General features: G+C 37.9%; 2 protein-coding genes across 13 annotated transcripts in view; one reads left to right on the forward strand and one right to left on the reverse strand.

Annotated features, from left to right (window-relative positions):
* The window catches only part of LOC113391592 (scavenger receptor class B member 1-like), a 352,256-nt gene that overhangs the window by 187,582 nt on the left and 152,377 nt on the right, over positions 1-12,297 (reverse strand). The window lies entirely within an intron of this gene.
* Positions 1-12,297, forward strand: part of LOC113391582 (mitogen-activated protein kinase-binding protein 1) — a 124,807-nt gene that overhangs the window by 90,008 nt on the left and 22,502 nt on the right. For all 12 annotated transcript variants that reach the window (XM_064219976.1, XM_026627583.2, XM_064219978.1 and 9 more), the window contains 12 exons: positions 2,843-3,002; positions 4,810-4,878; positions 5,658-5,762; positions 6,043-6,153; positions 8,271-8,453; positions 9,115-9,275; positions 9,702-9,837; positions 10,275-10,445; positions 10,687-10,802; positions 10,940-11,144; positions 11,500-11,634; positions 12,087-12,197. In XM_064219976.1, the coding sequence (XP_064076046.1) occupies positions 2,843-3,002; positions 4,810-4,878; positions 5,658-5,762; positions 6,043-6,153; positions 8,271-8,453; positions 9,115-9,275; positions 9,702-9,837; positions 10,275-10,445; positions 10,687-10,802; positions 10,940-11,144; positions 11,500-11,634; positions 12,087-12,197 (1,663 nt within the window). The remainder of the gene's footprint in view (positions 1-2,842; positions 3,003-4,809; positions 4,879-5,657; positions 5,763-6,042; positions 6,154-8,270; positions 8,454-9,114; positions 9,276-9,701; positions 9,838-10,274; positions 10,446-10,686; positions 10,803-10,939; positions 11,145-11,499; positions 11,635-12,086; positions 12,198-12,297) is intronic.

The raw sequence follows: 12,297 nt of genomic DNA on the forward strand, positions 1-12,297 counted from the left end.
TTACTTATCAAAAGCCATCTGGAAATTATACGTCTACTTTCTGCTGTCAGAGTAGAATGAATATATGTACAATTTCATGGATTATTTTTTTGTTTGATTTGTTATATCCGCTATCGCTGACGCTTATCGCTTCGCTCGTCACCGTGAGTACACGACAACATCAACCTTATTCGTATGTATGACGAATGTTTAGACGCGGCCTTTCTCACGGACTGATGGTATGTTCGTACTGTTCTCTTAACTATAAATGCTTTAACGTAACACCATCATTTATTTACTATAGAGTTATTACTCACTAGCTACCGGTCCTGACTTCGTGCGGTTACAATTAAAGTAAACAAATCATTCGTCTCTCTAACTTATCTCGGGCATAAAAAAAAATATGTTGCTTTATATTTTCAGGTTGAAAGATTTCGATGGTTTGGTTTGGATGCATGTTTGATGATTTTATGGAAATGTTTACACGATGTTTATACGATTTTATAATGACTTATGTTACAACACGGCGTGTCAATGTTTACGAAAGCTTGTTATTACAATTTGTTTATTACTTTTTTAATATTATGCATTTTTGATATATCGCATAAACACTGCCAAGCGTCGACAGCCTTTTATTTATCCGTGTGACATCTATCTGTGCGGGGTATCATGAGCAAGCCTCCGCTCAACACTGCCGCATAACACGTATGATCCACGCTTTTCTGTAATCCTGCCGGGCGAGCGGTATCCCGAAAAATTTTCGACAACGAACAGCCCCGCTAAATGTATGCTTTATGTATAATCTCACTCACCCTTCTAACGGAACACAACAATACAGAGTACTGTTATTTGGCGGTAGAATATCTGATGAGTGGGTGGTACCTACCCAGACGGGCTTGCACAAAGCCCTACCACCAAGTTATACCATCATATATATATGTATTTAATTCAAGTAAACTGTACAATAAAGCGTTACCTACGACTCTATAACACCGTTTCGGAGAGCAGTCTTCAGCGAGAAGAAACTCGCAACTCGCTCTTTTGAATTATTAGATTTTCAATGATTTTTATGAATAAATTGCACCCGAGCGAAGCCGGGTCGAATCGCAACATAGCGTCTGTCGGGTTTTCCTTAATGTTATTTTCGTAGTAATGGGGCGCGGCCTGACTGCTCGTGGCCAGGGGTGGTGTACTTCCGTTTCGCCCATACCTCCGATCTGAGTTCTGGATTTCGCTGATAACGATAATTTCCAATAATGTTACAGCGACGATAAATTAACAACGGTTATTTTATTCGAGAAACGATTCGTTTCGCTGACGACGTTTACGAGAAATAATTAAAAATCGTCTCAATACAACACGCTTTGTAAGTCATACAGGAACGACTGTAACAGTTCGATGTTCGTTTTTTTAGGGATCCGTACCTAAACAGTCCCTATTACTAAGACTTCGTTGTCCGTCCGTCTGTCCGTCTGTCATCAGGCTGTATCTTATGAACCGTGATAGTGAGACACTAGAAAAACACAAAACTACAGCAAATGCGATTTTTTACTCGTTTTTGATCGATATTGATAACGGCAACAGGAAGACGCTTGAAATATTCACAGATTTATAAATAAATTCATTTATATATTAAGTTTAAAAATAGATAATTAATTTAAATAAAACAAATATTTAAACCATGCATACGACAAACATAACAACAGAAATATATAAATAATAAATAATAAATATATTGGACAACATCACATACATTACTCTGATCCCAATGTAAGTAGCTAAAGCACTTGTGTTATGGAAATCAGAAGTAACGACGGCACCACAAACACCCAGACCCAAGACAACATAGAAAACTAATGAACTTTTTCTACATCGACTCGGCCGGGGATCGAACCCGGGACGTCGGAGTGGCGTACCCATGAAAACCGGTGTACACACTACTCGACCACGGAGGTCGTCGTCATATATATGTCGGAGGAGCAGGATGCCGAACAGTTGGGTTCGGGGATTGATCCGACATTTGGAAGAATCACAATAATATCAAAGGATTACAATAATTCATCTCGATTAAGAGCTCGGTTTGCAAGCAACCGTCGCATTCGAGTCGCTTGTCAAGACATAACGACTCGCGTTGCCATGACACTTACAACTCCATTCGGGGTGACCCGCTCTTAAGAGTAAATCAGCCATCAATCATTATTGCCAACTATTCATTAATTATCCAAATCAACAATCAAAGTAATCTCGCCCCGTTATATATATATTTCTGTTGTGTACACATATCTATAAAAACATAATCATTAGTATTAGATGCATCTGTCATCTCTAGTGACACACATCGAGAAGCGCGGGAAACTTAAATATGTACACATATTAATTGGCGCGCGTTGAAGATGCTGTGTGTGTGCACAGCGAGCAGATATTTAAAATGTAATATATTTAAGCTAGTATATATAAATCTAAGAGATGGCCCAGTGGTTAGAACGCGTGCATCTTAACCGATGATTTCGGGTTCAAACCCAGGCAGGCACCACTGAATTTTCATGTGCTTAATTTGTGTTTATAATTCATCTCGTGGTCGGCGGTGAAGGAAATCATCGTGAGGAAACCTGCATGTGTCTAATTTCAACGAAATTCTGCCACATGTGTATTCCACCAACCCGCATTGGAGCAGCGTGGTGGAATATGCTCCATACCTTCTCCTCAAGGGAGAGGAGGCCTTAGCCCAGCAGTGGGAAATTTACAGGCTGATTATGTTATTATGTATGTTTATACAAATCGACATATCTCATGTGAATACTACACTGTCATCCGCTTTATATGTGTGCGCAAACATTTTTCACATTTTCCTTTTAATTTTCAGATGTACGGTGGTCCTTTACAACGTACGGAAGAACCGTCAGTCGCACGTATTGAACGCGTCCCGGAAGAGTGTGACTTGCGTCGCGTTCTCGCCCGACGGTCGGTATCTGGCGACGGGCGAGTGCGGGCACGCGCCGGCCGTGCGTGTTTGGGATTTACAGGTAATTTAAGTATTATAAGTTACAACACACACAATAGTAATAAGCCGAGATGGTCCAGTGGTTTGAACGCGTGCGTCATAATCGATGATTGCGGGTTCAAATCACTGAATTTTCATGTCGCTTAATTTGTGTTTATAATTCATTTCGTGAATTTACTTTGATGGAAATTAACAATTAACTAATTTCAACAAAATTCTGCAGCATATTGCAATAAGCTTTAATCCTTCTCCTCAAAGGAGAGGAGGCATAGCCCAACAATGTTACGTTAATACACAATAATTATATTGTATGCTATGCTAATCACAAGAGGAGTAGGACCATAAACAATTTTGACCTTGAAATGACGCGATATCATTGGTCGAGAATCGAGATCAAAGAATCAGTCTTATTCATTATGGATCCAAAACAACTTCGTTTAGATGTAGAATTGAAGTGGATATAATTGTAGTTGAGTAGAATAGTGTTTTATTATAAACTAGCAACCCGCCCCGGCTACGCACGGGTGCAAAGCTGATACTAAATATATTACAGAAGGTCTTACAACGTTCACAGTTTTTCAGTCATTAGACAATACAAATCGCTATGTCCCTGTGTCTTAAATCTGTAATATTTTCGAAAATGTATGTAGGTATATAGGTATACCATCGCGAACTTCTTTGAAGAACTTTATAAGATGTAGAACGTTGTTTTAATCTATCTCGTAGAGTTCAGACAGCGTTTGCAATGTAAGCGCAAAAAATGTGTTTATTTACGACATCACTTTAGAATCCTCTAAAATTATCAGTGTTTCTCTACTGTATTGAGCATGTATCATACGTACGAAATATGTCTATCTATTAAAAAAAACGCATCAAAATCCGTTGTGTAATTTTAAATATCTAAGCATACATTGGGACAGACAGCGATATTCATCAAGAATTGTCTGTAGTGCAAAACACAGCATTGTTATCAGCAAATCGCATGGAATGTGTTAATCTAAGGTTTGTTTATCTCTACCGCTTCCTGGAGGATTAGTAGCTATATGAATAAGATGGGTAGATCCTTTTTAAACTCCCCACCGACTACGTTCTGAGCCGAGGTGCGATCTCATAGGAGACACCCTCAGGACGAACGTCACTCTCGAGCCCAAAAGGGTTCACCTTAAGGCAGAGTCTTAGCACTCGCCCCAACGTTCGGTGACGCTGTAAAGGCCAGTAGGGCCAACAGCAATACACAAATCCAGATTTAAAAAAAAAATCCTTTTTAAACGCGATGATTATTTAAGAAATAAGTCAGACAAGAAACAGTTTATTCCCTGTACGTATTCTATGATAAAACATTTCTTTTGGACAATAGTGACGAGTGAAGATTTTCGAAATTATATTTTGTGATACATAATAATAACTAATGTAAATCTATTTTGAATATGTTAATTGTTATGTATTATGTATGTAAATTTATGAATTATATATTCATACTGAACGTTTCACGTTTATTATTATAATCATATTTTAATGATTATTATATTAATACTATTTAACGTCATCTAGTTACGAGTAGAACTAACTATTTCTAAACTAAATTGTGATATGACTTCATTATAATATGGCAGCCGTTAACGGCCATATTGTGAGCTTTTGGAAATATGTTACATTTTTAGTTATTATTATTATTATTATTTATCAAACTCAAAACAAACTTTAAATGTATGTCAAGTAACTCAGCAGTTACTATTGTTCAATTATTACTTACTTTTCTACGATTACATCTAAATATTCGGCTCGATAAACAAAGAATACTAATTCTATACTTACTTTGTCGCTTTCAGGATCCTACTGCATCAGGTGCAGTTCAGATCGCAGAGTTCCCGGGGCACACGCATGGCGTCAACTGTGTGGTAAGTTTTCTTTGTGACGTACCCTGTCTGCGTACTTTTTAATGATGTTAGGGACGGTGTCGTAGGTGGGAGTGGTCGGGCGTTACGAAATCGCTTGCGAATGCTACCGTGACACCCCGACGGTTGACCCGTCCAACGTCGATATTACCGACGGCCCCATAGAAAACCCTAGAGCACGCCCTTGTTCTGAGCCAATATGTGGTAGTAACGTTCAACGTTTACTTTGCGTTGAGGAAAACATCGTGAGAAACGTATGGGTGCAATAGGCTATTTGACAATGCGAAAAATAAAGTGTTAATCATTGTAATCAGTATATATTACGAGTTTTATAAATGGTTATTTATCAACGAAAGTTGAAAAATAATAATTAGTTTATTCAAAAATCCATAAATAAAAATGCATTTTTTTAAACGTTTGTCACGTGACACAAAACTTATGATGACGTTACTTGCTCATTACCCTCATTTGCCTTACTATATGTACCACAGATTACAATAAAGGCAAGTGACGTCACCGACCCCATTGCAGCGCCTAATTTGTCTAAGTAGCGGGCTATTTAATTTGCACTACCCATTAGTCTACATCTAGTATGCTATTTTTTTTAAATTTATTAGTATTTTCAACTCCAATACTTATTTTGTACAATGTAAATATATAGGTATTTCGATCTGTATTTGTGGATTTTTCATTATATATATATATCTATATCAATTAATTTAAAAATATTACGACTTTTCAATAATGATAAGAAAATCAATTTTCCCCTCCATTTATTTCAGGCATTCTCGACTTCATCCAAGTATTTAGTGTCGGTGGGATCTCAACATGATATGATCGTCAACGTTTGGGACTGGCGTGCCAATCTGAAGCTTGCCAGTAATAAGGTGAGATTATTGTTGAGATATAACAGATGCCATTAACATGCACAGACATGCATACTTTGTAATCAGGATTCTACATTAGTAGATGTGCGTTGAATCTGTAATTATAAGACTTAAATATACGTATGTAGAAAAAGATTATTTGCTTTGTCACTGATCTAGTCATTCGGTCAGTAACGTGTGTTTTAGATTATAAGTTAAATTAAATTAATAATGTTACGTGATTGCATTATAACCAAATATAAGAGTATGATGCTATATATGTTTATCAATAATTTTTCAGGTTTCATCCCGAGTCAAAGCTGTCAGCTTCTCAGAGAGTGGCAACTACTTCGTGACGGTTGGATTCAGACATGTCAAATTCTGGTATCTGGAGTACTCGAGGAATGCTAAGGTATTTTATTTTTATTTTAGTCACTGTGTTCACCTGCTTCTGAGTGGTCATGCTGTGTGTTATGTACCCAACTGTAAGTCACGTGATGGTAAGTGGTCAACACTGCCCATAGATACTGGTAACGTAAGAAATATTGACTATTTCTTATATCAACGATGGGAACGAACATTGGGAACTAAGATTTGATGTCACTTATTTTTTTATTTTTTTTTTATTTTACTTTATTAGGGAAACAAACAGTACAAGTCATTCTTAAAGCTAAAGCATAAAAATTAGCACATATACCAGTAAAGTTTCCACTTATAACTAAAAACATAATAAGAGCAGAACAAAATTAATTATAATATCTAATATAATAATAATAAGAAAAAACAAACCTATGAAAAAAGGGCAAATTTGAAAAAAAAAACAAATCAAAGATCTAGGCTTTATGGTTCTAGCACAAATTTCCTGAAGTTAGTTAGTTAGTTACTGATTCTGTAAATATATCATACTTGTACTTGTAGTTCGACAGTCTCACTTTCTCTTCTGTCCGTAACAACAATACTAAGTACTGCTTAGTGAGTGAGTGGTAGCCACCCAGACAGGCTTGCACAAAGCCCTACCACCAAGTAAATTACAAAATAGACTTTATATATACAGAAATGAAAAAGGAAAACCTTTATACCAATTGCTTATATATCAAATCCTAATGACATTTGACATTAATTAGAATACCTGTGTAAATCGTTGGAAAAGAGTCACTAGTGATTTTCTAGTTATGATTATTCCAATGTACTTTTATGAGTCAACTGGAATAAATAAGATTTTGATTTTAATTGTAAAAATTAAACAATTAAATATTTCCTTCGATAATTTAAATATAATGTCGTAATTTCATACTCATTTCCCCGCAAAATAAGATTATCTTATATCAGATTAGTCTTAAATCAAACTCATAAAATCATTAAGCATGTTGATAATACTATCTATGCAATTTATGATTCATATTGTGATATCATACATGTGTACATGATAATGTTTAATGCAGCAATATTTGTCAGTTTATTTAATTCGTTTCTATGTATTAATTTATGATTTCTAAGAAATGGTAAAGTTCCGGCCACCTCTTTAGAACGGTTAGAGCTTGCCCTCCAACGTTCCTCTTTTGCGGGTTGGTGGAACACGTCGCGTATTTTCATTCGTCACGTGCAGGTTACCGTACGATGTTTTCCTTCACCGCCGAAGACGAAATGGATCACAAACTCAAATCGAACACAGAATTATCCGTGAGGCTTCACGTCTTGTAACCACTCGACCCTCGCGGCTTACAATTTGCTTTTGGCTTACCTATGAAAAATGCTGACAAAATAGTTTAGGACTGTTTCATTCTCTGTTTGTTAAACGATTTTCTTTTTTTTTTGGATAGCCTTAGCGCGCGAATAAGAGTACGAATTCAATGAAAAAATGCAAATTCCATTAAATTTTCCATAATATGGTCGTATTTCGACCTTTGGGCTAACACTGGCATCATATTAATAATTAGTATTAGGTACTATATATGACAATTGCACATGCATTACAAATGGTGTGAAATTGTATATTCTCATTTCAAAAGGCAGGCAGGGTTAATGGATGATACATGGGTGACGCCATCTAGTGACAAGTAGGAGAACTAATAGTTTCCTAACCTAAAAAAAGACCATATCTGATGTAATTTCATTGGGGTTCAATTTGTTTTAGTACCCACGACTTCTATGAATGATTTATATTTTTGTGCCAGATTGAATATCTGAGCATTAAATATTTAAATCATGAAGGATGTCGGTAATACAATCAACTTATTAAGAATAAAACGTTCTTGCCTTAAACTGTTTCGTTATAAATATTCAAAAAGAAGTATATTAATATGATAAATGTCATTTGACACCAGAGTTGCGGTCGGTGTTAGAGCAATTTGTAATGAAGAACAGATTTGGTGCTGTTGGCCTTTTTCTTTACGTCGGCATCTTTCGAAATGTACTCGGTTCTCTGGAGGCGAATCCGAGTTACATGGGAGTCATAATTCTTTTACTTGTAAACCGTCCGCGCCGCTGCTTCGTCACGAAATGTCACCGCCTCCCACTTCCGTATTCCAGATCAAAGAACCCGTGCCCCTCATGGGCAGGTCGGCGATCCTCGGCGAGCAGAAGGACAACGAGTTCTGCGACGTGGTGTGCGGGCGCGGCGAGGCGGCGGAGAGCACGTACGCCATCACGCGCGGCGGCCTGCTCTGCGAGTTCAACAGCCGCCGCCTGCTCGACAAGTGGGTGGAGCTGCGGGTGGGTCCACGTGCACGTCGTACCGTATCGTCGCTGTAGCTTCTATCTACATTTTGAAAACCGAAAAATTACTGAAACAATATATATATAACTTGTTACTCAAAATAAACTGTGTTTCGGATTGGGTTTCATTATTTTATATTGTTATGTAAGCAGTTGCGCTTCGCAGTTTTAAACTCGGAGCATTACTAAATTGACAGCGAGAATTCCGCGTATGTGTAATATATCAATGAAAATGAATATTTATAGTAATTAACGTCGTTGGACTGTATTACTTATTAAAATTTCGGAAGCTTGTCTTCGAATGTGGGTCAAAAATTTATTTTATCTTTTAATAACTACAACATAAAAGTTAATTCGTAGTATATTAACATTGTGTAACATAGTGATAGATTGCGATTTTAGAGAGATTCTATAGAGTAGCGACATCTAGCGGCGAGTAGAAGCAATTATTGTTTATTTTTGCTTGTACGCCATTTAAGAAAGAGAGCAGAGAATATTACTTTATGTAAAATAAACTTGAAATTTTAAGTAAGTGAGTGTCCGACTTTAATATTTAGTATTTTTCTCTATGTGAAAGATTTATTTACATAAACTATATTCTATATAAAAAAATTGTATGATTAATGTTTGGTGCTAAAGTTTGTTCTTACCTTTCTAGACGACTTCAGCTAACTGTATGGCGATCGGGAGCGAATATATTTTCGTGGGTTGTGCGGAAGGTATCGTGCGTTGCTTCGCTCCTGCGTCACTCCGATACGTCACCACGCTGCCTCGAACCCACTACCTAGGGGTTGACGTGTCACAGGGACAAAATATTAGGTAAGAACAAATGGTGTGTGTTTATCTTGCATGAAACATGTTGTTATATTGTATTTATACTGTATTATAACGTCAGGAGGAGTTAATATAAACAAAAGTTATACATTTACATATTCCATTTGCTAATAGTTCTGCTATATACACAATAAACAGATTAATATATCTTTATTTATTAACTATAGTATAGTTCAGACATCAAATTCAGTATGTATTTCATAACTATTTTAAAATAATATGAAATAAATATTGTTATTTCAAGTGATTTGACACTTAATTAAGTGTTTAGTGAGCAATTACATGTTGTTTTCATGTCTCATAATTTTTTCATAACGCCACAGAAGAAGTATAACTTCAAAAATCCATGCGATTTTAAGTAATGTTTAATTCAAATACTAAATTGTTTTTTTTTTTTTTTTATATTTTCAGTCACATGTTCAGTCAGCCGAACAGTGCTAGGTATCCTGATGCCATAGCTTTGACATACGACGAGAGGAACCATAAACTCACATGCGTGTACAACGATCACAGCCTGTACGTGTGGGACGTTAGAGATATCAAGCGGGTATGTGGAACGTATATTATTAACCTTCTTATGTAAATGATAAATATGTATGTATATGTGCCTGAGATGGCCCAGTGGTTAGAACGCGTGCATCTTAACCGATGATTTCGGGTTCAAACCCAGGCAGGCACCACTGAGTTTTCATGTGCTTAATTTGTGTTTATAATTCATCTCGTGCTCGGCGGTGAAGGAAAACATCTTGAGGAAACCTGCATGTGTCTAATTTCAACGAAATTCTGCCACATGTGTATTCCACCAACCCGCATTGGAGCAGCGTGGTGGAATATGCTCCATACCTTCTTCTCAACGGGAGAGGAGGCCTTAGCCCAGCAGTGGGAAATTTACAGGCTGATTATGTTTATGTTTATGTTTTATCGTGTTAATAATGTTACCAAGATGTAATCTATCACTATATTCTTGGTATTTGCAAATTTCAGGTCGGCAAGTCCCACTCTGCGTTGTATCACTCAGCCTGCATCTGGGGCCTGGATATGGTGCCGGGCGGGCCCATGGGAGCCGGCAGCTTCCTGTCGTGCTCCAGCGACGACACCGTGCGACTGTGGACGCTGCAGGGGAACTCCTCTACCGCCAGCAACATATACAGCAACGTGAGTATTTTTTTCATCTTACGTTTAATTCTACTTTAACGACAGCACGCAGGTAGACTCAATGACGTGTCGCGGGATAATTTCTATAACTGTTTGTTTTTTCTTTGTTTTTTCGTAATATGGGTTTGTGTTAAGTGAAAAAAATCAATATAGTTATGATTGAGTTTAAATTTTATTCAATAACTAAAATAAACATTATCATGTCCTATTAAACACAAATATGGTTTAACTTTTTTTTCAGGAACTCACCAAAGTGTTATATATCGACCCCGAGCTCAAGTTTCTCAAGGACGTTGACTTGACGGCGACAAGCGATAAGGATAAATCTAAAACTTACGATGACAAGACGGGTGTCAGGTAACACTCAATAATATTAGAAATTATTGATTAATTATTTTGTAGCATATGGAAGGAAGTGGTGCGTGCGGGCGTGCGTACGTGCGTGCGTGCGTGCGTGCGTGCGGGCAGCGCAGTAACGCGGTGTGTGTGTGCAGATGCGTGCGCGTGTCTCCGTGCGGGCGGCACGTGGCGGCGGGCGACCGCGCCGGGAACGTGTGGGTGTTCGAGAGCAGCGGCGCGGCGCTGCACACGCTGGAGGCGCACGACGCGGAGGTGCTGTGCGTGGAGTACTCGCAGCAGCCCCGCCTGCTGGCCTCCGCCTCGCGGGACCGCCTCGTGCACGTCTTCCTCGTCGACAGGGTGTGTATTACCAAAACGTGCAGGTTTTCTCACGACCGACCAGCGTCCACAAGCTGAATCATTAACACAAATTAAAGTAATTTCATTGGACTACCTTTTCTAGAGTTTTCTTTTGAAAATAATCTCAGACTGAGATTATTTTCAAAAGAAAACTCCATTCTCATTAATATTTAAAGCTGAGTAATAAATGTTTAAGAAACTAAACTTTCATAGAAAGAAAATAAACTTCTTTAGTAATTCATCTTGAATTTAGCCAGTGAATATAGAGGTCCTATAAGCCCTTTCCAGTGATGTTTGACTTATGATATGCTAAAAATATATATATATGTTTGAGGTATTGGCTTATCTTTTCCAGGGATACCAAATTCTTCAAACCCTGGACGAACACTCGTCGTCGATAACGGCTGTACGATTCCTGAGTTCGGGAAGCGGTTTACAGATGGTGTCGTGTGGAGCTGATAAAACTATACTTTTTAGACAATTGAGAACTGTAAGTAGCAAATCAAATCAAAATATACTTTATTCAAGTAGATATCTACAAGCACTTTCGAATCGTCATTTAACAAACTATATTAAGTGAAGCTACCACCGGTTCGCAATGTAGATTCTACCGAGAAGAACCGGCAAGAAACTCGGTAGTTACTCTTTTTCAACTCTTTTTTTCAATGAATTAATTTGTTAAATATTGATTGCAAAATAATAAAAAAAAACATGATACGATACGACGTGTGATACGCCATGTCTCTCTGGTAAGTTTTTCTCAGAACACGTTTGTTCTTCTCGCTCTGTACTAATACGCATACCTACTGGTAGATTTCAACGTACATGCTCGAAACGAGCGTCCATGCTTAATACAAGATTACTTTATCCGATTGGTTAACATTGATCAGGATGTAGACAGGGCCCTAACTAAGTGTGACTACAGCGAGTCTTCGGTTGCAGATGTCGGACGGCAGCTACCAGTTCGCGCGCGGACAGAACGTGTCGGGCCGCAGCACGCTGTACGACATGGAGGTGGACGCGGGGGGGCGCCACGTGCTCACGGCGTGCCAGGTCGGGAAACCTCTCTCGTGCTTTCTGTGTTCTTAATACTCAAATCGACGGTACCGCCTTTATCGACAGCGAATCGTATTTTTAATCTATTATATTTTTC

The sequence above is a fragment of the Vanessa tameamea genome, chromosome 30 (assembly GCF_037043105.1).
Source record: "Vanessa tameamea isolate UH-Manoa-2023 chromosome 30, ilVanTame1 primary haplotype, whole genome shotgun sequence".
NCBI classification, from domain to species: Eukaryota; Metazoa; Arthropoda; class Insecta; order Lepidoptera; family Nymphalidae; genus Vanessa; species Vanessa tameamea.